The sequence below is a fragment of the Paramacrobiotus metropolitanus genome, unplaced genomic scaffold, assembly GCF_019649055.1.
Source record: "Paramacrobiotus metropolitanus isolate TYO unplaced genomic scaffold, Prichtersi_v1.0 Parri_scaffold0000107, whole genome shotgun sequence".
NCBI classification, from domain to species: domain Eukaryota; kingdom Metazoa; phylum Tardigrada; class Eutardigrada; order Parachela; family Macrobiotidae; genus Paramacrobiotus; species Paramacrobiotus metropolitanus.
In genome coordinates, this window is record NW_026570327.1 from 223005 (window position 1) to 245736 (window position 22732).

Genomic DNA, 22732 nt, shown 5'->3' on the forward strand with positions numbered 1-22732 from the left:
TTTTTGTATTTTCTCAGTTCATTTTCTCGAAATAGTTATTTAATATCATAGCTTACCTTGAGTGTGGTTATTGAGGCTGGTGGCGGATTTATCCATTTGCGGTTTGGCTATGGATATGGACGTCGACAATCGGACTTACGCGGCTGGCGATGGCACAGCAACACCAAATTCCGCTGATGCGTTCTTCCAGATCCGTTTGATCACGAAATCCCCAAAGTAAGTTTGCATCCCGCACATACTAAAAGCAATTTATATTTCTACAAGCCGCACGCATTTAGACAGCTGCTGCATGTGCGACGCAGGATTATCGTGAATTTGCTGTTATAGATTCGCCGTTCCTGATGTCGCGTACTCTGTGCCGAGTTCCACGAGGTCGCCAGACTTGAATTCTCTTTTAAATCAGCTATTGTCTGGTAAGCATTCTCGAACTTCTGAGCGTCATGCTTTGTGAACATGCAGCCGGAGAAGTGATTGCCGAATGTTTGTGTAGATAATGCCGCAGAATGGACTGAAGTCCAGTTTGATTTTCTCATTGACGGAGAAGTTCTTTCGGAATCCATCGGAGAATATGCTGCCAAAAAAGCAGTTTCATCGGTAAGACTGGAAAACAGTAGATTTATTATGGGAATATTTTTGTAATTTTTATCTGTCCAAATATTATTCCGTTAGTGCTGTGGAAGCGCTTTCTGTCGGATTAGGTTTTAAATCCGAAATACTTGCGAACAGTTTACTGTGCAATGACAATATGTCTTTAGCTCTGAAAGTTTAATTCGGTATTTTTTTATAGGAAAGTGTTATATCGGTGGAATACATTGAGCATCTCCCCGCGCCAAAGCCCGACCAAAGTATCGAACATTCCGACTGGGTGTCCGCACTGCACATGTTAAACGATGTGATTCTGACGGAAGTTACGATAAAACCGTTTCTCTGTGGTCACGTTCCGGTTCACTTCTTTGCCGCAACGAATCCCATCTCTCACCTATTCGGGCCGTGACTTTTGTGGATGAATCCAATTTCCTGTCGTCCTCACATGATCAGACCGCTGCGTTGTGGTATTTGGAGAAGCAGGGAAAGAAGTTGTCCTGCCGACCGCAGGCGTTCTATCGTGGACATGCTGGTAGTGTGGACGGGCTGTCGGTGAGCCCCGATAAACAACGGGTAAGATTTTATAGGAGGGACTGGAACTATTGGTGATCAGGTATACTGTCCGCATATTTAGTAATTAACGGTCTCTTTCCGCTTACAGTTTTGCTCAGTATCGTGGGATAAAATGCTGAAGATTTGGTCTTTGACGGAGGAAGCAGACGAGGGAGTTGGTTCGGACGGCGAACCAGCCGACAAAAAGCAGAAGATTGATGGGAAAAAACTGACTCGGGTAAGCAAGATGCGCGCAATAATTATTCGCAGTAATTTCGCGCAAACGTAATCTGCGATGTTGTTTTTTCTGCTGTAATCAGTATCCCAAAATGGTAATAAATATACTTGTATCTGTATGAATTACCCAGTATTTCTAGTACTGCTTGCGTTCGCTTCCGGTTTATTTTGTTCTTTTGTAAAAATAATATTATCGTATTCCTCGCAGGTTCCGTTGATGACTTTATCCGGTCATAAGGAAGCTGTCAGTACGTGTGTGTGGACGAACCCTACCGAAATTATCACTGCAAGCTGGGATCATACGATTAAATTGTGGGATGTTGAGCTGGGAGGATTGAGTCGACAGATAGACGGATCGAAAGCCTACCTGTCCATTGCGTATTCACATCTCAATCGCTTACTTGTCACCGGCGCGACTGATAGGCTAATTCGCTTGTTCGATCCTCGATCTACGGGTACAAATTGCATAGTACATACCTATTGTTTCTCACGATGCATACAGTATTTTCTGAGGTCACGGTTGTACAAGAGTACGTATTTTGGAAGTCGGTTCGGAGTACATCTGCATATTGTTGACGTTGGTGGCTCTTAGATGACCATAAAGCGTATTTAAATTTGCTAAATCATAAGTGCGTTTTAATTTTCAGAGGGCTCTATTGTAAAAACTGGATTTTCCTCGCACATGGGTTGGGTGTCCAGTGTATCGTGGAGTCCTTTAAACGAAAACCTGTTCATCAGTGGATCTTACGATATGGTTTTGAAAATGTGGGATATACGCAGGTAATGTTGGTATTTTTTTACTGTATTTTCATTGTCCGACTTATTAGTCGTAACCACGACATTTTCTTTGCAGTCCAAAGAGCCCAGTATATGATATGGCAGGACACGCCGATAAGATCCTCTGCGCCTTTTGGTCGCAGAATAATCTGCTTCTGAGCGGTGGAGCGGATAATGCCGTTAAAGTATTTAATGCAGCTGTTTAGTTTGGTGTGCGCTGATTTTACAGTTTTAAATGTGAACACACCGCAACCTTTACATCTGGGCGCTGAACAAACTTGCTGTTTTTGTTGAACGGGGTTGCAGTAACGCAAATCTCGGTGAATTAAGATAGTGTGATTACTCTCACTGTTGTAATACGGGTTCATGGTTAGTTCTGTGAGCTGAATTCGATCCAAAGATTCCTTTTACCACCAAACTTAAAACATATCAGGCTGTAAAAACGTCTCCTTATTACAATTCAGCTGTAGCATGCCGGCCATGGCCAGCTATCGCTTTTTAGCATGAATACGCAACCGGCAAAGCAGGGTGTGCGGAAAATGAAAGTAAAAAAGACAACAGACGTTAGGATATCAAAGCAAAATTCATGTTATCCTTCGTATAAATGTTTTCTGCTTCCAAAAATTTGCATTTTCTCGAAAAAATCAAGATCCTGCGCAACTCAAGAAATTCACCGGTACATGAAGGTGTTATGAACCATGAAGACATGAACCTTCGAGCACAGTTAAACTGGTCCACTTGGCGCAATATCACATTTCTGTTGTAAGACACAATAGGGCATCAACATCAGGTTCAGGGGTATCTTTCGATGTTGACTAGCCGACAACTCAGCTGGTCCGCTATGGTAAACAACCGGCGAAGCCACCCAGTCGTTGAAAACGGTCAACAATTTTGCAGTTGTCATAAATCCTGATAATTTTTCAGAGTTGGTAGACAACTTGGCTCGGATCCGGCAAAATTGTCAGTCAGGTGTGGCATATGCATTCTTTGTTGCGCCTCGTCGTGAGCCCTGGAGTGCAATCAATTATTTATTTGAACATAAGCATGTTATTGTTAAATAATGGATCATAATAGATCATATGAGGTGTTTTCATTCTAGAATTTGCGGTAACTAGGAAAATTGCTAATCCGGTATACGTAGGAGTAAGGCACTTACGAGCTTTGGAGATAGGTGACGCAAAGCCGGTAGAACGCCGTAACGGCTGTGACAATCAAGAATGCGGCCCTGTAACATCAATCACCGTCAGTTAATGCCGTACAAGATATCGATGTGACACGATAAAAAAATAATAAATAACACTATTAAGCACAATAATCACTATTTACTTCGCACTAAAATTTACAAGGGCTGTTCGTCATGATCCTCACCAGTAAAAATACTCGCCTGTTTTAATCAAACCATAGTGCATAACTGCGAATACAGAAATTTTACAGTCTATAATTTGATACTGCATAGTGCATACTAAATTTTATAACTATAACTACAAATTTGCTCTTACATATATTTTTGCTACAAATATACCATCTATAATATGATATACCATCATCTATGATATACCATCTATAATACACTTACTTATTTGTAAGATCTCCGCATATGCCGTATTAGCAATTTGGCAGTACGACAAAGCTTAGAATTGATTAAGTAATGAAAAAGATTTGCTCAAGTACATTCACATTTCACGTACACTAAGGTCATGACTTGAATGATCCGTTTCCCGATGGCCGTCTCGGTTACCACACACGGCGACTGCGGAGGCGCCAGGTTGTTATACGACACACTAGCGCTGGTGTCGCTCGCCTGACTAACGGACCGCGAGTACGACGACGGCACGAAGCGCGTCGTGGACCGACTGGCCAGGGAATCCACTTCATTGGGATCCACTTCGGCGCAGCTGCACGCACTCTCCGGTACCACCGACAGCATCCGCTGCAGATTGCGGTTGAAACTGCTGGTGCGGGGCCGACTCTCATCCGGACTGGAGGAGCTGGATCCGGAGGAGGAGATACTGTGCAATGTCTCATCGTGGTCACCATGGAACAACGGTCCTTCGTCGGCATGATCGTAGTACTCACAATCGCCTTCGATTGTATAATGCGGATCCTGGACGGAAACGCGCCGGGAATCCGAGGAAATACCGCACAGTGAGCAGATGGTCTTGTAGACGGCGTTGCGCGAGAACAACTGACTGAAGACATACTGCCAAAGAGGAAATCAAGAGGTCATTAAGAGCCGGTGTGAGTGGTCGCTGCGGGTGACGGATGCCTGTAGTGTATGTACTCTATGTCATTCTACAGACTGCAAAGTGGTAATGTGATGAAAATTTGTTTAATGAGTTAATTCGACTCTTTCTGGAAGAGGAGTATTTAGGATGTCGATTAGAGTGCTCAAGTGATGTAATTGTATAGTTGATTTCCAGTTTCAAATGCACATGCCGGATTTTAAAAATAAATCTGTCGTAATCACTCGGACGCACAGTCACTGCGCCGCGGCAGTGCCGCAGTTGTATATAATAATAAAATTGTCCTCCTGAGAGGTGTGTTAATTTTAACACAATTCATTCGCTCGTTAATCTTATTGGATTATCGAACCATTTTATCATCTGGCTTACGCGGCTAAAATCTATTCACAAGGTGCCGCTTGACTGCGAATTGTGTGGTCAGCCTGATCGGGAATTTCCCCTATATATAGGCAATGCGTTTGTGGACAACAAAAATGTGACCGGCAGGATTAAATGTTATATTGTCATGTGTCAACTGTTAGCATCTGTTTGTAGATGCTTAATCTAATAGAACACTTACTAATGAACTGCAGAATAAAATTAAAGTGCGCGATAAGCAAACGCAAACAACGTGTACTGTAATTCACCGCCAAACGTTGGAGAACAACGGTCCGTATAAACCTCCACAGTTCAAGCCGGACTCTGTTCATATAAAGTGAATAACCCTAAATAACGAATGGCCAAAAACACCTTCGACATTTTATACAAAATAACTTTCACAAGAAATTTTAGAACTCCTAGCTATCCGTAACAGGCAAAAAACTGCAGCCTGTCAGCTGTATCATAATTCAAACCCATAAGTCTTAAACACTTAATTATGTCATAAGCATCGACATCTGCAGAGTGCAGACTGGACATCTTGTACAGTTTGTACTGCACCAGTTGCTATTAAATACTATCCCACTCTTTTGAACACTAATAATATTAATTTTTTCACTAAAAATACAATTGTATTTTTTCAATGTGGAATGTTACTAGTACTTACGAATCAGGATCAGTAACTTGTTAGGCTCAAGTTTTATATGCACGGAAAAGGTTAAGTGTAAAAATACGATGTACTACAGTGAACAGTGTACAATATTATTGCACACTCAGTAAAAAAACTGTTAGTTATGCTTATGTACCTTTTTGGATCCAACCGCCTCAATGAGAATACTATCCGGGAAAATGCTGAGTGACCGGATCTTGGCAACGCGCACAACACTCAGTACGTCGATGAGAATTTTTCTCTCACTTTCAGATCGCTTTCTTTTCCTGCGACTGGCACAATAAAATCCGATATGATTATCCGTTAAGTATAATCCACCATGTAGTGATTTCCTAGCGCTCTTCCGCCAGTTGCATGGAATATCTGTAAACAAAATTACCCAGCGCTTGTAAGATTTTCCCAAGAATTACTGCGCCCGCGTATATATACGCACATCTGACCAGATTCTCGTTCTTCACTTCGGGAAATCGGCTGCGGAATTTCAGTATCCGATTACTGCCATCCGTCGGTAGTTGACTGGCTGGGGGATTAACGAACCAAGCCATCGGTGCTGTTGTTGCTGGTTAATCTCTGTAACGAGTCCAATTAGCCTTTTTTAGGACGAGTTGAGGTTTTTATGGCTGTATTGTGGTTGCGTGCGCCACAGCAGCAACTAGACCATCACTGGTCTTCTGAGCGTTTAACGATGGCTCAAAATGGTCGTATATTCTGAGCACGACAGTGATGAAATACGGCATTATTGCACAGCAACGTTTTTCGGTTCCGGTTTAAATTCGTCCATTCGATTTCAGCGCCGGATCGTGCTGCGCGCTGGTGCAACATTTTGGCCGGCAGGTGTAAACGTTCTTGAGACCTGTAGAATTCTGTCAGTTCAGGGACACGCCATCATATTGAATAGTAATTTTTAAATTTGTATAAATATGAATAGAAAAACGCCCGGGGAATTTTCATTCGGTAAAATGGCGGAACAAAATGTCAGCAGCCATATATAAGCAACGTCTATCGTTAAATAAAGGTTTACACAACCAGGCTGTTATTTTTACTCCGGTTAATTCCGGCCGCACATACATGTAAAATCACTGGAAAAGCTAACTGCAAAAGCGTGCTACTAACAGCAAGTTTAGTACTGTACCATATGGCCATGTGAATAGTTAAAAATATTTTGCGGGAGATTGAGATATATTGTGCAAGTCAGAGTGGATCAAGATTACAAGACGCTATTTCCGTCAGCTGCTCGTCCAATGCCGGTCGCACGCGCACAAAGCAGCACATCGGCAAACCGGTTCTGAAGATGTCCTGTTCCTTTTAAATGCAAGTTTAATGTTACCATCGTGGGTGCAACTAATTTTTTTGTCGCATTAGAAAGTCCGCTAACGTAACTAAAGTCTGTCCGTTTGCACACGAGATCATGGGATTTAATAGTGCAACGAATTTGTCAAGAAACTGACGAAGCGCAGCATACTGAAAGATGTAAATCACAGTCATACGAATATAGTCAATATACGTACTCCTGTATGCGAATAGAAGTGTACTTTCTGCGTCAGTTTTTTATCTTCGAACTTGAAAAGGTGCCGAAAAATGATGTCTACACTGGTACAAACTGTAGGTTTGCGACACTCAGCGACAGTAGGTAAAAAAAAATTTATTGTACATAATTTCGAATATTCAAAACTATATATGCTAACAGAAAAACGATAATAACGTTTACAAGCTTGCAAAAAACCAAACGATAAAACGGAAACATAAACAACTCCAGTACAAAACTTTCAAAAATTTAAACAGAACCTGCTAAAAAAGACAGTACAGTACAGGTAGCTCGTAAATTTAAAATACGGTTGTTATTAATTTTGTTAATGTATGTTCCTGTAATTTTAGTTTTATTTTACAAAGACTGCCTGTGCCAATTACTTCATGGTTGGATAATAGATAGTGGCAAAATCTTACTAAACAAAACATTCTGTTTAGTAATATTATGAAAGTGGATACATTATCGGTAAAAACAAAGGTACGTGTATGAGAAGAAAGTATTATTGCTGGTGCCACTGCACTACCGAACTTAATCCCACCCTGTACATGTTTGGACCAATAGCCGTCAGCCGATTGACAGCGATTTCGCTATGTTTCTCTCAGCAGTGCGCAGGCCTTTTTTTAAATCTGTTTCTTTCTCACGTGATTTCCGTCGATTTACAGCGTAGACTTTCCTCTATGAGTGATAAATCGGATTAGTTTTTGATCTACAGTTCTCTGCGAAACTTTGGACTTTGCTTTATGGAGTAGTGTTTGTTCAAACTTCAAGAGTAAAGTAAACGCAAAGTAGATAACTTTCCACGACGCGTACTCTTCGATTCTCGTGATAGTAATTCTCTTCCAAACCAAAACAGTCTGCAGCGCTGTGAACTTGTCTTTTTGTGGTATACTACGCAAAATTACGTCATCGATCCTTGAAGCAGTTTCTGTCAGTTCATTGTGGAGCAGTCAACGAGTACATTTTGCTGCTATCGCGTATTTCACGGGCGTCACTTTATTTTTATTGATCCTTCCGCATCCGCTTTGTCCTTAATGCATCTTTTTTATCGCCACACTATTCCCTGTTGACATATTCGTTGCTCCACTCCATTAGTCGACGGCATTTTCCTGGACAGGACAGTGGGAGTTTATTTCTGGGAATAATTTCTTGCTCTTCTCGTATCTATCAGCAAGATGTCTACCGCTGCACGACGAAGACTTTTAACAGATTTTAAGAAACTCCAGGAAGATTCTCCTCCAGGTATTTTGTATTTTCCCTGCGAGATTTTTTGTAACTATGCCATAATTTTTATATTTTTCGTCTTTTTATTTTTACGAATCTGATACCACTTTTTTTGGAAATACCTGTTCTACTTAGAATTAGAATCACTAGCATTTTTTTTTTAAATTCAAGTTAATTTAACATCCATTATTGCCGCTGCTTGGAGCTGGATTTCTGCAGTTTTCCTCAAACTTGTGCAGTTTTTACCGAACATTGCTGTTCACATACATTGTCAGATCAATCATCAGCTTGTGATGCTATTCCTTATAAATAAAAATTTCTCCAGGGGTGAGTGCTGCACCTACGGAGAACAATATAATGATCTGGAATGCTGTGATATTTGGGTAAGCTTGTCTAATAAAGGGATTTCCACGGTGAATCATAATTATATTAATTAATTAATTAGAAAAATTTTATTACAGGCCTGCTGATACTCCGTTTGAAGATGGAACGTTCAAGTTGGTCCTACAGTTTACGGAAGAATATCCAAATAAACCGCCTTTAGTGCGATTTGTTTCCAAAATGTTCGTTATAATTTAGCTGTTGATGTCCGGTTGTAATTTATTCAGTTTTGTTGTATGACTTGATTTCAGGTTTCATCCAAATGTTTATGCGGATGGAGGAATTTGCCTTGATATTTTACAAAACCGATGGAGTCCTACCTACGATGTGGCTGCAATTTTGACTTCTATACAGGTAATTTCTGCTGCAGAATTACTCATTTTCAGTAGTAATTGGATAGCAACGTACTCCTTTGGATTAATAATGAAAACACGTACTTACATCGCTGAGGTGGTTGGTTTTATGCAATCAGTCTGTAAAAAAAGGGGTTTGGGACTTTTCTTTTTATTATTCATTCCAGTGTTTAAAGTAATTTAAATGGCTGCAGAGTACTTAATTTACTAGTCACAGATGTGAGAATTATTTTTTAGACAGCGTTTGGTATTCCGATTGAACAGTTATTAGTTATGCTGGAGCCGTTCTATGCGTTTTACAACGTTTTATCCCTCTCACGTTTTAATGCGAAAAATTTTGTTTGAAAATATTCCAACCTCTGGATAATTTTGGAAAACCAAATAAAATAATTCGGTTGCTGTAGAAATGGTGATACGTTGTAGCTGCAAGCGTTTAGCAGCCTCTTGTGAAATAGCAGGCTCGATGTAGTGCCACAGATCGACGTGGTACTATGTCAGCTTAATCCTCTGTGTTAGTTCGGAAAAATCGATTCCGTTTGACATTAGTCTCGTTGTTTGAGACTGCGAGCAGAGCTACATACTGGATCATGCGGAAAAAGGAGACCAACGCGCTGGGGTTTTTAATTTGAGCATAGAAGAAGTGATGGAATGGTTTGTCGCATCGATTGCATTTCTTTTCATAATTGGATGCGAGTCGACTGCGGCTCCATAACGACTAACCTTGAACAGGGACATTGCTGTCAGATGTTTCAAGTGGTGTACCTTGTGCTGTCGAACAGTTCTCCATATGTATAAGGTTATATTTTAAGATTTCGGATTCGCTCAATGAGGCGATGACACTTCTTTCCTTTGATATATTTTTATGTTGAATATTACACAGTTACTTAGTTTTTGAGGAAAATTTTCGGATTTTTTAAATTTAACAGTCGGACTTCATTTTCGTTTGCAGTTTCTCAAACCACAGTACTTATCGATGACGTTCTTTTCTGGTTTGTGCAGCGCAGGTTATTCTTTAGGTTTTTGCTTCCGGTAATTTGATCGCTTTTTTGGTCTTACGAATAGCATTTGCAAATGTTATCATAGTCTAAGTGCTTGCCCACGGCGAATCAAGGTTGTGTGGGCAAGCATTTCTTGTAAGCTATGAGTTCATCGGGGATCGTAAAAATATCGGAAACTTGCTGGGCATAGTGCATTTTCTTCGCCGAATCAGCTCTTATGGTTCGTAAATAACTGTCCATTTGATGCAAGTTTGATGCCTATTCCGCATTACTTTGACTTACGTTGACGCAGAAGTACAACTGGGATAAAACACGGCACGTGAAAAAGTTCCGTTGCCAAAAAGTTGGTTTAACTGCTACTGTTTTACTTTTGACTGCGTGCTAAATGCTAACTTCTGTAAACTATATGTGCACTGCTCGGCTCACTATTAAATTTTTGAAATATTTGTATACATGATGACATGGTCCATCAGTCGCACTTTACTATCTGAATTTTTGTTAAATTTTTTTAAGAGACTGAAAACCGGATAAAGAGCAGTGAGTCCAGTGGATCTGGAGTGTTCAAAATATATTAGAAGCGCCACGACAATCAGTACGATTTAATATGAAATTTGTCTGTAACTGGATTATTGAAATTTCGTATTTTGCTTGTCACCATTGTTATTAAAATCCAATTCGTTTAGCAATCTTATCAGGCATGGTTCTATACGGCATGAACACTGACTGCATTTTATGATGCCGTTATGCTACTATACGAAGGTTACGTATTAAACAATAGGTCGTTATCTTCTGTAGTTTCGTCTCTGTGGTGCAGGTATCTTTCCCTACCGAATAGAGGTAGTTGAATTACACAGTTATTCTGGGTTATTGGTGCTTTATGTATGTATGGCGTAATCTTGTGATACTGAATATTTACTTATTGACGAGTCAGCGATGTCGTTCTAAAGTAGTGAATTTTTTAAAAACTTTACAGTGGAACATCCAGCAGCCTTTACTTCGCATGTATTTAAATCAAGTGGATTTGTCTCCTTGTAAAAGTGGTCGTGTAATAAAGCATGTTTTAAAGAATTAATGACGAAAGAATAGTGCTATGCTGCAAAGTGTTTGTTGTTTTCTCGGTGCTAACGTATGTTTGCTTTTGCAGTCCTTGCTGGATGAACCAAATCCGAACAGTCCAGCTAACAGCCTTGCCGCGCAATTATACCAAGAAAACCGTCGGGAGTATGAGAAAAGGGTCATGGCCATCGTAGAACAGTCCTGGGTGGGGTTCGGTGAGGAGGAGGAAGGAAAAGAGCAAACGAAAGCATGAATTCGGCATTTGCATGGGACGGTGCGATGGACTTCTTTTTTCTACGATGTTATGGTAACGGTTTCACATAGTTGTCGGCACAGTTTTTCTCTCTTGAAACTGAATTATCTCTTGGATGCGTTCTGACCTTTTTGATACCGGCTGCGAGTATTGATATTGTGATGCTGATCGGACAACTCTCTGGATGTAGATGATGCTGAACTGTATATAGCCTTTGTGATTGTGGAGTTCTGCTGGCGTATTGTATAACAGTATCTACGAGTTTCCTGTTCACTTTTTGACAACTGGGATGAAAATTCCGCGTATGTTACGTCATAGCGAGTTGTAGAAGAATTCGTCTCAGCTGCATCGGATAATGATATAAAACGTGATTATGTTTAAAAGCGTGACCGTTTATCTGACTGAATATTGCTGTATGCGCTTAGTTTTAATTGTCATCAGAGTTGACTTGATCGAGGTAAGTATTTTATTACAAGCCCTTCATCCGATTAAAAGAGCAAAACCGATGGATCGAACAAGGAGCGCACAACATTGAATTATTGTCTTTCGCGGGAAATGAAAGTTTTTGCTTGTGTCTAAGTAAATCAAAATATAGATATGATACTCGTACAATAAACTGTAGAAAGACGAAAGCTTTTTCTCCCAGTAATTTTAAATCTCAGGTTTCAACAGCACATACTAGCAACATAATCACATCAACATTTACAGCATGAGGCACTTTTATGAAAAATCTGGAAGTAGGAAAATGGCAGGAATGCCTTCGGCCTCAAAATTTTAAGACTCGGTCACTCGTATGGAGACTCGATTCTTTTCTCCGAGCAGCCAGTAAGTGTTGATGGACGGCTTATTGGGCATTTCCAGAGAATGTCGGAATTCTACATCAAAGGTATCCGGAAATTCATCCAAAATCTTTTTCATAGTCTCACTTATTTGAATTTTGGAAGCTGTGCAAAATGACAAACTGACTTCAACATCATGAAAATTAAACATGCTTTCAATTAAGCGAATACCTACGTTTATGCTTTTTTGGGCGCGAAGAATGAAATAGTAATCTCAAAAATTATTTAAGAAAAATAATATGGTACCAGCTTTTAAGTCTTATTATTGTCAGTTTCCTGTTTTGTGATGATAAATGCAAACAACATTCAAAAATTTATTATTGCAGACAGCTATAGTCGGTTCGGTTTAATAATGCAGTAGGTGTATCGTACTCGTAGTCCTGCAAGACTACGTACTTGATATATCAACAATTGTTGATATATCAAGTAGCAGCTGTTGAAAAATCTGAACTTACGCTGGCCAGTGGATTCCATTTTGTTCGCCATTTGAACAGTTTCTCCAAACCTACCATGATTACACATTTGATTGTTTTCTTCACACCGACATACATTATTAAGTAAATTGCCGGTTTCCGCTTACAAGCAGTAGCGCGGCATTTTGACCCCGACCACTCCTGCTGCACAGTATCCTGAAATTTACAACGATTCAGTTTACAAGTAATTTGGGATAAGTATTTATTAAAAATTAGAAGGTGCGGTGAGTCCATAAGTGAGTTGCGGTACATACAGTATACCCATAAAACACATATGCCGCGATATTACATGTTTTGTGATATGCACAACGCAGTACGTAGTACATACTACGTACACACCGGCGTTCGTATACTCGCCACTGGAGCTGTTTAGAACTAAACATAGCTTTCTAAAAAATTACTTATGTCGGCCAGTAGTAAACTTTCGTTTCATAACTAAAGAGCGTTGCAATGGATCACACCAATGTTCAACAAATATTAATTTTGCATCTTGCGTAAAAATTACACGTATTTATTATCTTGAGTTCGAAGTTGTTTCTACAAATCACCGGCTTAATAGTCATTACTGTATATGGACCTGAATGCAGGCCAATACGTAATTTCAGTTCATCATTGGGCAAGTGGCGGATTTTGAATTCCGCTGTGGAGTGACGAAAATTCAGTGCTAGTCTGGCAATTTCCGGGAGCATGACGATTGTCGTTGCGCTTGGGAACGCCGCTGGCAACGACGTATGCGTCACCAATTGTTTCTACCTGTAAATGACAAATACTGTATCGTCGGATTTTGTAATCATAAATTTTGACATCTCTAAAATCCAAATCGACGTCATAACAAACCTTGGGAAAGTTGTTTGACTTCCTCAGTAAAGAATTATATTTTTCCCAATTTTTCTTTGTTGACTACGTATATCTACGATTTCGAATGGTGCGTACCTTGTATGCATCGTAACCGGCAACGATCCCATCAAACACCACATATCTACGAAGAATAACAATATTGTACTGTTGGGTGGCACGTCCTCAAAAACTAAACGTAGGATTCTTAGTTTAAACTTACAGATCATTCAGGAGATCGACAACCTGGAATGCTGTGCTTTTTTGCAGAAATTGTGGTAAATCCTACTATATCGCTGAAGTATATGGTGACCTTTAAGAACCCGGCACCGCTTTAATAAAATTCGTATGCGTAGTTCATATAATATTACCTATATATTACACTTCGATTTAATGCGAACGCCGAACTTAGTTATTTACCATTTCGAAGGCTTCAGGAGGAACCTGTTGGCCAGCCTTTAGTGCATCAGCAACGGCCCTGTAAGATAATGTAAAACCGTTTTTGACCTTCTTTAACAACGGAAAGTTTTTAAAAATCCTTTACTGGAAAATTCACTTACACTTTTTATGAAACAGAAGTTCATTTTCCTTCATTTTAATTTTATTTGTTCTTGTGCAAAACTAATGCAACCTAATTTACCGTGGCAGTATCTCGTATAGCAGCTCTTCCACTTTCTTCTTTTCCTCCATGAGCGCCTTTGTCCGATCGCCCACTGTAGCCTCCAGATTGGCAGCATACTGCTCCATCCGCCGAATGATGTTATCCATCACCGAGCCCTTGGCGACGCCATTATCCTTCAGCAGCGTCTGGGCTTCGTGTACCGGCGGGCGATCTTTGGGATTCTCTTCCCAACAGCGTTTAATAATATCAGCCACAGCCGGCGGACATTCCGTCGGCGCAATTACCGGTCGAAAGGGCGGATCCTGGACGTTGACCACTTGATGGATGATCTCGGATGCCGTGAAGTCCGGGATAAGGGGATCGGCGATGGTGTAGGGTTCCCGGCGGGTAACGATTTCTGAGAGAATAACAGCCGTACTGTACACGTCACCTTTCGGAGTACCGTTGGGATGGGGCATGCCGTCGCGCAGGAGTTCCGGTGAGCGCCATAATAAGGCGCCGTATTCAATATCCTGTCCGGCGGTGGTGACCGGCAAGAGAAAGACATTGCGGAACTGCGGAAAGGCATAATCGGTGATCTTTAACGTGAACCGGCTGTCGATCACGCAATTGCCGCTGTTAAGGTCACCGTGGGAAGACACGAAGGAGTTGTGCAGGAAGTTCAGACCCTATATGATCAAATCAAATCAGATTTGGTAACAATCATATTTCTCGAAATTCTAATTCATTAATCTCTTAAGAAACTAGATTTAATGGCGTTTCTTATACTGCGTTCTTACTGTTGTAAGTGCGGAAGTGCCTAGATGAAAAATTAAGCGACAGACTAACATAGACATGAACAGTTTAATATTTACGTACATCGGAAAACATCAATTTTCATTCTGTTTAAAATTACTTTACGTATACGCCTATCTGTACCGGCCCTGTGCTACCTACCTGTGCTAACTGCATAAATTTGTATCATGCATAACTATGTGTCATGTAATTAGGGAAACGACCCCAATGTTTACAAGATGCCCTCCGCGCGGCGTCATATTGCTCGCTCAGTTTAGATCGGTTGAGTTGTACTTGTACTTCAAAAATCTATGGTGAAAGAATTGCTTAATCACCGGCAACAACACCATCAAGAGCGTGGCGCGTCATTTTAACAAAACTTATCTCCCATATTCCGTGACCTTTAAATATTGACACTCGTGTGTCTCTCAGCTGGTCGATTTATTGGTTGATTGGTCAAATATTTTTATCCGTTAGACTATTTTCCACCCACCGGTCGGAACTTCATCCAGCACATGATCTTACCGATACAAGATCCGTAATTAGCGATGACTGGAATCCCCAGTCCAGGTTCATATCCTCGTTGCCCAATAAGTCATTCAAACTGCCTTTTGAGCAGAACTCTGTCAATATTGCTTCACGATTCGGCTCCACACAGATTCCCACCACTCTGGCCAGGTTTTCATGGGTGAGCGTATGCAGCTATAGGGAAACGACGCGTTGCTAATTAATCAAACAAGGAAGACATAAAAAGTATGTGGTAGACAGTACTTTGCTCAAATAGACGAGAAAGTCCCGGCTGACGTCAATTTTCTGGGACAATTTCAAACTGCGCACCATCACCGGACGATCTTTATACGTCGCCACCGCCATCATGGCTTCTTCGTCGGCATCCTGTTATTAAGTTTCCGCAAGGTCATGGCTGTTGTTTTAACAATACACTCGTATAAATACACAGACAGTACACACTTCGGTATATTTTAACGAACGTCGACTAGATGTGTTGGCTCGAACATGGAATTTCACTTCGTCAAAATTAATCCGCCACCATGTATTTTTCAACGCTTGTTCCATTTTAATTTTTCTAAAAGATAGCGTCAATTTCAGGTTAGTTTATTTCCAAGAATTACTCGCTCACCTTATAGTATCACACACCTGTAAATAAGAAATCCGATAACGGAAACCAGAATCATCACAGCCGCGGCTGCACCAACTGCGGCGCCGATGACCTTTGTGGGATCTGTCCAAATCACACACTTCACACTTTTGTTGGCAAATATTACTGTTGTTGGCAAAAATTTTGTTTAAAAATTACCATTTCTTAATAAGCATATCAGCTTTGTGTTGGTATAACCACATTCCGGTTCGTTTGGCGGTGGACGATCGCGAAGGTACCATTTTATAGGACGTACAAATTCCAAATCGTGACCACTGCCGACGTAATATATGACCGGCTGGAAAAAATACGTTGTATTTACAAACAGCGGTTAGAAATAAATGATAATTACTGCTTCTTCAGGTACAGTTAGTGAATGAATCAGTTTGGGTTCTAGGTAATTTTGGATACTCATAAATTACACAGAAAACAGTAGTACACAATGTCTACCGCTACAAATTATTTAGAGCAATTTGCCCTAAGTAATTTTGTAGCGATACACCCCGCATTCGGTAACATAATTGGTCTGTTATAATCTGCAATTTACCTTGTACGCAGAAGTATTGTAGTGCTAGTTTCTCATGTATAAAGTGGGAACACTTTAAAAATCATCTTACTATAAATAATCCGGTGTTGTAGTCCATTTGGTGGATAAAATAACTGCAATCCCTGTCACCATTTTGATCAATATATATGGTTCCGTTGATGCCTTTTATCTTTCGGTTCCACATCTGCTTAGTGAGCCGTATCCCGTCTTTCGGGTCTTCCCTTTGGTACAGGGTTTCGTTTAATGCAGTTGCCCACAAAATTATTCCATCGTGCATTTCCGCTACTGCCGGTGAAATCTATCAAGAAAGATCGATCAACTATTCTTTCAGTTTAAATTTTACGTGCACGGTTAATGCCTGCAAAGACAATACCTTTATATTAAAGCTATAAAGTGTTCGTGCGAAGAACATGCTCTAAATGTATTTATTAGAGATCAAATCAATGACACGCTCATACAAGCCGCTCGATACTGTCCTTTCTAATTTGCTTTATATTGAAGATCAATAGCTATACGAGATATTAAGCATTACCAATGCGTGAACGAGCAATCGAAGGTCATATTTGTTATATTTGTTTTTCCATCATGAAATTCTCAGTCTGCACCGGGGTAATTACGTGTTACGGTACCTCTTCCTGTTGATCGAAAGAAAATCCATATCGACTCCAGGCAATTTCTTTAGCTTTTTCGTCGAATTCTTGATAAGCTTTATAGTTATCAGTAGGTGTTACTGGTGGAGGGGCTTCCTTGATGACAAACAGTGACTTGTATGCTGTTTTTGCATCCTGCAAAGACAGTGAGATCCTCAAAAGCTACTCTAAAGCATAGAGCATTTGCTTGTACGAGTAATACTTGTACTTCGTAATACTCTGTAGATGATATTACATATTTCGTAATGAGGTATAATTCTAGACTATAATTGTAGCGGTAGATGGACGTACGTACTTCATCGCGGCCATCGTTTCTTTTCCAAGTAAACTTTCCCCAATAATTATCGTAATACCAGTTGCATGTAATGAATACCTAAAACATAATTGCCAAATATGAATAAGCACAGAAAACTGAACGACATTATCTGCCGGATTTTGAATACAGAAACACCACTAATTTGTAGCGCAATGCAGAACTTACGTATTCGCCGTTGGTCATTTGCAAGTCGTAGGCCTGCAGCTGTTAAATTTGTAAACGTGGATTAGTTCACATTTTTTGCCTCGGTTTAAGAATACTAATTGAAATTTGTAAATCTGCCATGCGCCACGTACCATAATCTGCCTTACAGTAGCACCTGTCCCGAAGACAAATATCACTGCAAACACAAAAATATCTGGATCCTTCTCATGTAATCCAACACCTTATATTACTTTGTATAACAGTTTCTGCACAGCATGGAATCAAATGGTACCAATATGTTATTTACGACTGCAGTACTTATTACGGCAGCATGTACGCACAAAACAAAGACATTTAGGTATACTAAAATCTAATACACATTGTTTTTAAATTTGGTGTTTGCTTGATATCCATAATTATCATGATTATTGCATCAATAGAATATTTCGACGAAAAACCAACAAGTACACTGCAATCATTGTGCAGTACTAGTATTACTATTATATATTTTATAAATACGCATGCATATGCAGTAAATGTCATGCATATTTGGATGTACCGCGAGAGCCGTTGGATGCTTGGTAGAGCAAATTGGTAAAATCCGTTACGCCACGAAACGATAAGGTTATGGGATTCATGAGAATTTTTGTACGGAAATAAAATGAGCGGTAGAGATCCGAACCCACCACGGAGGAGTAGCGCATCACATCATCATAAATAAGCGACACACTCGTAAAATTGTACTGGTCCAAAAACAAATGGACAAAACGAGACAGTGTTTTCATCGTAATGCCTGCGAAACGGCAATTCACGAGATTATTAATCAACAAAAAATTATTGTTGAAAACGACACAGGGTATAAATAATTTATCTATAGTTTTGATAACTGATACCTGTTCTTGTTGTTGTTCTGAAGATGTTTTTAGCGTCAAAAATAGAACTGTATGCCTGCGACGAAACATGAGGCAGCTTCATATCTGCGAAAAAACAACAAAAAGCAAATGTACTAAAAGGTACAGCCTAAGAAGTACCGATAACTGTTGCGCATACGAAAACGGTAGCGAATATATAGCGAAATGTGCCTTACGATTTTTTAACAAATCTAACTGGTGTTTTAACATTTATCACTGTGCAAACAACGCTTACCTGCTGTGAGACGACCCAAACTCTCCATTGCTTCTGCAAAAAATTATGGAAGCCTTTCGATTATGTCACTAATAAATTCCCAGTCACAAAAGTTAATTTTCATGCAAACAGTACTAGGTTAATAACCAACTGGAAATGCCATTTATATTTAATTAATTATAATATTAATAGGCAAAAACCGGCTGCTTATTCTTTCCTATACGAAACTTTTCTAGTGTTATAAAATATTTACACGTAGTCGTGACGTAGGTGTTCTATTTTCCAAACTCTCAATACCAGATCCTTGCTAGTAACGTTGATGCCGTGCATTCTCGCAATAATTATATGATTATTGAGATAACGCTCAAATCATTCTGCTTATGGGAGACACTTTTACAGTTAATAAACCAATATCAATCTCTATCGATCTGTTACATAACACCTGCATTATACACTTGTTGTCACTAAAAAACAGCTTTCATTTGAAATACAACTTTTATTCATGCAAAACCGGTCTGAAAGATAATAAAATCATTGAAAATTATATAAATTTATGCATATACTGAAATTGACGTACAAAATAGTTTAGCTTGCTTAACAGAAAGTTTTTAAATGCGACGATGACCTTCACTTTTAGAAACACACAACGGTTAAAAACATCAGTCAACAAACTTTTTCTTTCTATTTAAAAAACAAGTTATGACAGAAAGCGAACTTTTCGATTTAAAGTCTGGAAAAGATCAAAAACTAAATCTTTATTACCTCTAAATTGACCAGGATCAAAGAGTATGGTTTACAGTGTTTTTTTACGACGTTGAACGTTTTTCACTTGCATATTATGTATGCTCTCATCTGTTTCCATCTGTTTCCGTATAAATTAGTACCGGTATCAGCATTATAAACCAAAAAATTACATGACCCACTTGTGCAGCCCGGTCCGACAAATAGTCCAACCGGCGGATATCCCATCAGTTTCGCATCACGCATGGCGAATTTCGTCAGCATATGACCGCCGTGATTCTCTTCTTCATAGCAATCACCAAATCTCGGCCGGGAAGCCATATAATACCTGACATAAACTTCCGGTAAGATGGTCTGCCGCACAGTGCGCACGGCTAATTCAATGGCCCCGCCTGTCTTCCACAAATCGGACGGCAGTTCACCGCCTAAACACACGCAACGCAAATTATCCGACGCCGGTGCGCGTATACTACGCGGCAGTGTAATTATTTTACATCAACTTATTAGCCAATATTATTACCGTAAGTGAGGAGGATGAGGATGGTCACATTGTACACGTAATTGCGGGAGTATGGAGAATATTCCGGCATAAAATCCGAAGCCGGTAAGGTGACATCCGCGTTGACTGACATATTGTGGCCAATTCGCAGCTACGGGATGAAAAATGTCATTCGCTCAGCTGTGACAATTTGAAATTTTAGAAGAGAATGTTGCGTTGAGCGACGAGAAGCCCTAGGAAGTTGCGTGGCTGATGTCATGGTAAAGTTCGACTTTTCTGTGTTTACATCCTCCGAAGGGCAGGTGACACAGTTATCAATAATCTGTTCCCATCAGCCAATCGCTGCGTGAGAAATCCGCAAAAATTTTCTCCTGGATCAGAAGTTAGCGGTACACTGTGCCACCTTTCCCAGTCATTGTTTATGGGCAAACATCCTCGATCAGAGAATAATCCATAGTTAAGTAGACTGTTACCATATGCAGGAGTATACGTATAATTGGTTCGGTTGTGATCTTTATTGCAAAACTTAAGCAAAATATTTATGCGCATGTATGTGTAACCTACAATAGTCCAATTCAGAACGTATGGCGAAGTATAAAAAAAGCCAAACGGAACGAGCAAAAACGTTAATGGGCATGAAGTAACATGTTAAAAGGTATTAGTAAGGTAGTAACTGTAATTGAATGCTTGAAGGGATGGAAGTTAAATAAAAATTGTGCCGTCTCATTCTGCATTTAAAATAACTTAAACTGGAAAATTCCAAAGGTTCCGTCTTTTTGTACGAGTACTCGTGTTCGCAAGTAGCACAAGAGAGAAAAGAATTGACCACTTAAGGGCGCACTTTCACTATGTTTTTTTATGCACTCAGGTTTCAGGCTGCGTATTCCTGTCGGAAGGATGTGTGTATTGTAAACTTGTAAAGTACACATTCCCTACGGTATTACAATGCAGTACCAAGTATAAAATTAAACATCGAAACTGCAATAATTTTTCATGAGATGGGTACGATTGAACAATTACATGCAAAACGCATAAGGGTAAACTACTTACTCATAATGAATCGCCAAACCAAATATACTGAACAATACGAGTATATTTAAATGTCATCCGGCATTTATTAAATTACAAGCATATTGCACAGCTATACAGACGGTTATCGCGCTACGAAATAGTAATAAAGATTTTGCTGGCCTTAAAATTGTTAACAATCTATAGTCCATTTGATATTTACCTTGATATTGACCTGTCTAGCAATTTTGTAATTTTTGTCTGCTACCTACCGTAGTACACGTTAGTGCATACACCATGATACCGAAGTACGTATATACCATACCTGTCTGGCTATTTTCGGTTAACAAAGGACGAACGCAAACCACATTATCTATAATTAATAGGAATACGTTGCTCGTGGAAAAGACCCAAAACATGAACACCAGCACGCTGCAACAACTCATGATCAGACCCTGCATCAGCAGCAAAGTGAAATTAATAACAAGTACAACACATGCTACAACATTACTCATGTAAACCAAATGCAGTTTCCGTTGCCACAAAAATTAGGTAATGTGTATATGAAATAAATGACATATATGGCCGTAACCTTTAAAATACAACCGGCCATATTAATGTTTTACTCCAGACACGTCGCTGTACTTTGCAGCTGTAATTTAATTATCAGTGTTATGTTTCCCAAGCAGGTACTCCAAACGGATAGATACTGCGTAAAAGGCTCCTGTTTGAGTAATGTGATTGCCATTCGTCGTCCTTCATTTTCTCACTCGATTAAGTTTTCATTTTGCTTACGCGAGTCTACCAATACGTAGCGTAAAACAAAAATGGACCGAGATTATTTAAATTAACTTACTGTACTTGCGGCAGACACGGGGACCGTCCCAGCTGCAGTAAACACAATATTGTCCGTTATCTCCCCGCAACGCATGGTTTCCATAATTGATGTAAGCTCCTCCATACATGCCACCGATTAACTTTGTGTAATTAAGAGCAACAATGAGTAGTAATAATTAATCAGATAGTCAATAATTAGTTTGTCTGTTTCCCTTAAATTACACGAACTTGACTTTAGCGGGACAAGACAGGTCCATATTGACATGGCTACTCAGTCCGACGACCTTCGCTTTTACTGTGACATCGTCCCCGCGAAAAGATGAATACACAAAAACCGCTGGCAACCAAATTACCGGCACGCCCTCACAGGACCGAATACCTGCAATTATGCATACAGGAACGATAGCTAGCGTGTGTCAGCTATAGAAATTTACAATTCTCCCCCAAACCGATTTTCCAAAAACGGCAAACCATAAGGTGAAATTAGGCTTACCATGGCGTTGAATACAAAGAACATATAAATAGGTCAACAATTCGTCGTCTCCTAATACACCGATAGAACCATTGGCAAACTACTCCCGAATAAAAGAAATTTTAGGGAGCAGTTATCACGAGTTCATGACCGACGTTGACCGCACAAAAAGCCTTTGACTATTCGCGCTGCTATAACATTTTTTGGTTATTCGATGCTATTTACATTTAACGACATCTCCGGAGACTTCTTTTAATACATCCGGCCTTTACCGGTGGGAAATATTGTTCACCTAGAGTAGTCTCCCGCGTGCAAAACACGCGCCATACAGAAGTGCCGCACGTAAGTGAAACCATTTCGCCGGCATTCTTCGTGGATCAACGAGAAAGTAATGAAATGATCCACATTCGTGCATAGAGACACGCAAATGTTGATTACAAATCATGAATCCATCAACAACAGATCATCCGTTAGACTGTTAACA

The 22732-nt window shown here is 39.9% G+C and overlaps 4 protein-coding genes across 6 annotated transcripts; 2 read left to right on the plus strand and 2 right to left on the minus strand.

The window, feature by feature from the left end:
• The first annotated feature begins 38 nt into the window (after nt 1-38).
• On the plus strand, nt 39-2689 carry LOC129597623 (ribosome biogenesis protein wdr12-like). The gene is given in 9 exon segments (XM_055495250.1): nt 39-216; nt 328-413; nt 491-594; nt 788-899; nt 902-1158; nt 1247-1375; nt 1583-1829; nt 2022-2154; nt 2228-2689. Coding segments are annotated over 9 exon segments (1305 nt in total). The 5' UTR covers nt 39-109; the 3' UTR covers nt 2358-2689.
• LOC129597624 (uncharacterized) lies at nt 2581-6719 on the minus strand. 3 transcript variants are annotated; one of them, XM_055495254.1, is made up of 6 exons: nt 6554-6719; nt 5855-6274; nt 5558-5784; nt 3840-4351; nt 3308-3376; nt 2581-3160 (listed from the first exon to the last, which is right to left on the minus strand). In XM_055495254.1, the coding sequence occupies exons 2-6, from the start codon at nt 5964-5966 to the stop codon at nt 3052-3054; spliced, it is 1029 nt and encodes a 342-aa protein (XP_055351229.1). In that variant the 5' UTR covers nt 5967-6274; nt 6554-6719; the 3' UTR covers nt 2581-3051. The 3 variants fall into 3 exon arrangements, with proteins under 3 accessions (XP_055351229.1, XP_055351228.1, XP_055351227.1); XM_055495253.1 differs by having other exon boundaries at nt 6490-6631; XM_055495252.1 differs by lacking the exon at nt 6554-6719 and having other exon boundaries at nt 5855-6540.
• Nucleotides 6720-7596: 877 nt separating this feature from the next.
• LOC129597596 (ubiquitin-conjugating enzyme E2 A-like) lies at nt 7597-11594 on the plus strand. The gene is made up of 5 exons (XM_055495219.1): nt 7597-8188; nt 8496-8553; nt 8632-8733; nt 8803-8905; nt 11047-11594. Exons 1-5 carry the CDS (start codon nt 8122-8124, stop codon nt 11209-11211), a joined length of 495 nt encoding a protein of 164 aa, XP_055351194.1. The 5' UTR covers nt 7597-8121; the 3' UTR covers nt 11212-11594.
• A 71-nt stretch (nt 11595-11665) lies between these two features.
• LOC129597595 (atrial natriuretic peptide receptor 1-like) lies at nt 11666-22671 on the minus strand. The gene is given in 28 exon segments (XM_055495218.1): nt 11666-12155; nt 12506-12555; nt 12631-12679; nt 13101-13206; nt 13208-13276; nt 13457-13502; nt 13581-13621; nt 13623-13670; nt 13778-13835; nt 13998-14647; nt 15279-15455; nt 15525-15647; nt 15723-15837; nt 15909-15993; nt 16069-16207; nt 16527-16754; nt 17086-17241; nt 17402-17479; nt 17588-17626; nt 17719-17762; nt 18126-18359; nt 18460-18543; nt 18713-18745; nt 19615-19857; nt 19953-20082; nt 21796-21916; nt 22005-22155; nt 22270-22671. Coding segments are annotated over 26 exon segments (3300 nt in total). The 5' UTR covers nt 21901-21916; nt 22005-22155; nt 22270-22671; the 3' UTR covers nt 11666-11985.
• Nucleotides 22672-22732: the final 61 nt, after the last annotated feature.

Bases quoted from the DNA above. Each gene is read 5' to 3' on its own strand.
- LOC129597624 (XM_055495254.1), bottom strand. From the start codon at position 5,966: ATGGCTTGGTTCGTTAATCCCCCAGCCAGTCAACTACCGACGGATGGC. The intron at 5,785-5,854 runs GTGCGTATATAT...TTTTGTTTACAG, and splicing joins GAACGAGAATCTGGTCAGAT to ATATTCCATGCAACTGGCGG. The intron at 4,352-5,557 runs GTACATAAGCAT...CCTCTTTGGCAG, and splicing joins AGGCGGTTGGATCCAAAAAG to TATGTCTTCAGTCAGTTGTT.
- LOC129597596 (XM_055495219.1), top strand. From the start codon at position 8,122: ATGTCTACCGCTGCACGACGAAGACTTTTAACAGATTTTAAGAAACTC. The intron at 8,554-8,631 runs GTAAGCTTGTCT...ATTTTATTACAG, and splicing joins TGGAATGCTGTGATATTTGG to GCCTGCTGATACTCCGTTTG. The intron at 8,906-11,046 runs GTAATTTCTGCT...TTGCTTTTGCAG, and splicing joins CAATTTTGACTTCTATACAG to TCCTTGCTGGATGAACCAAA.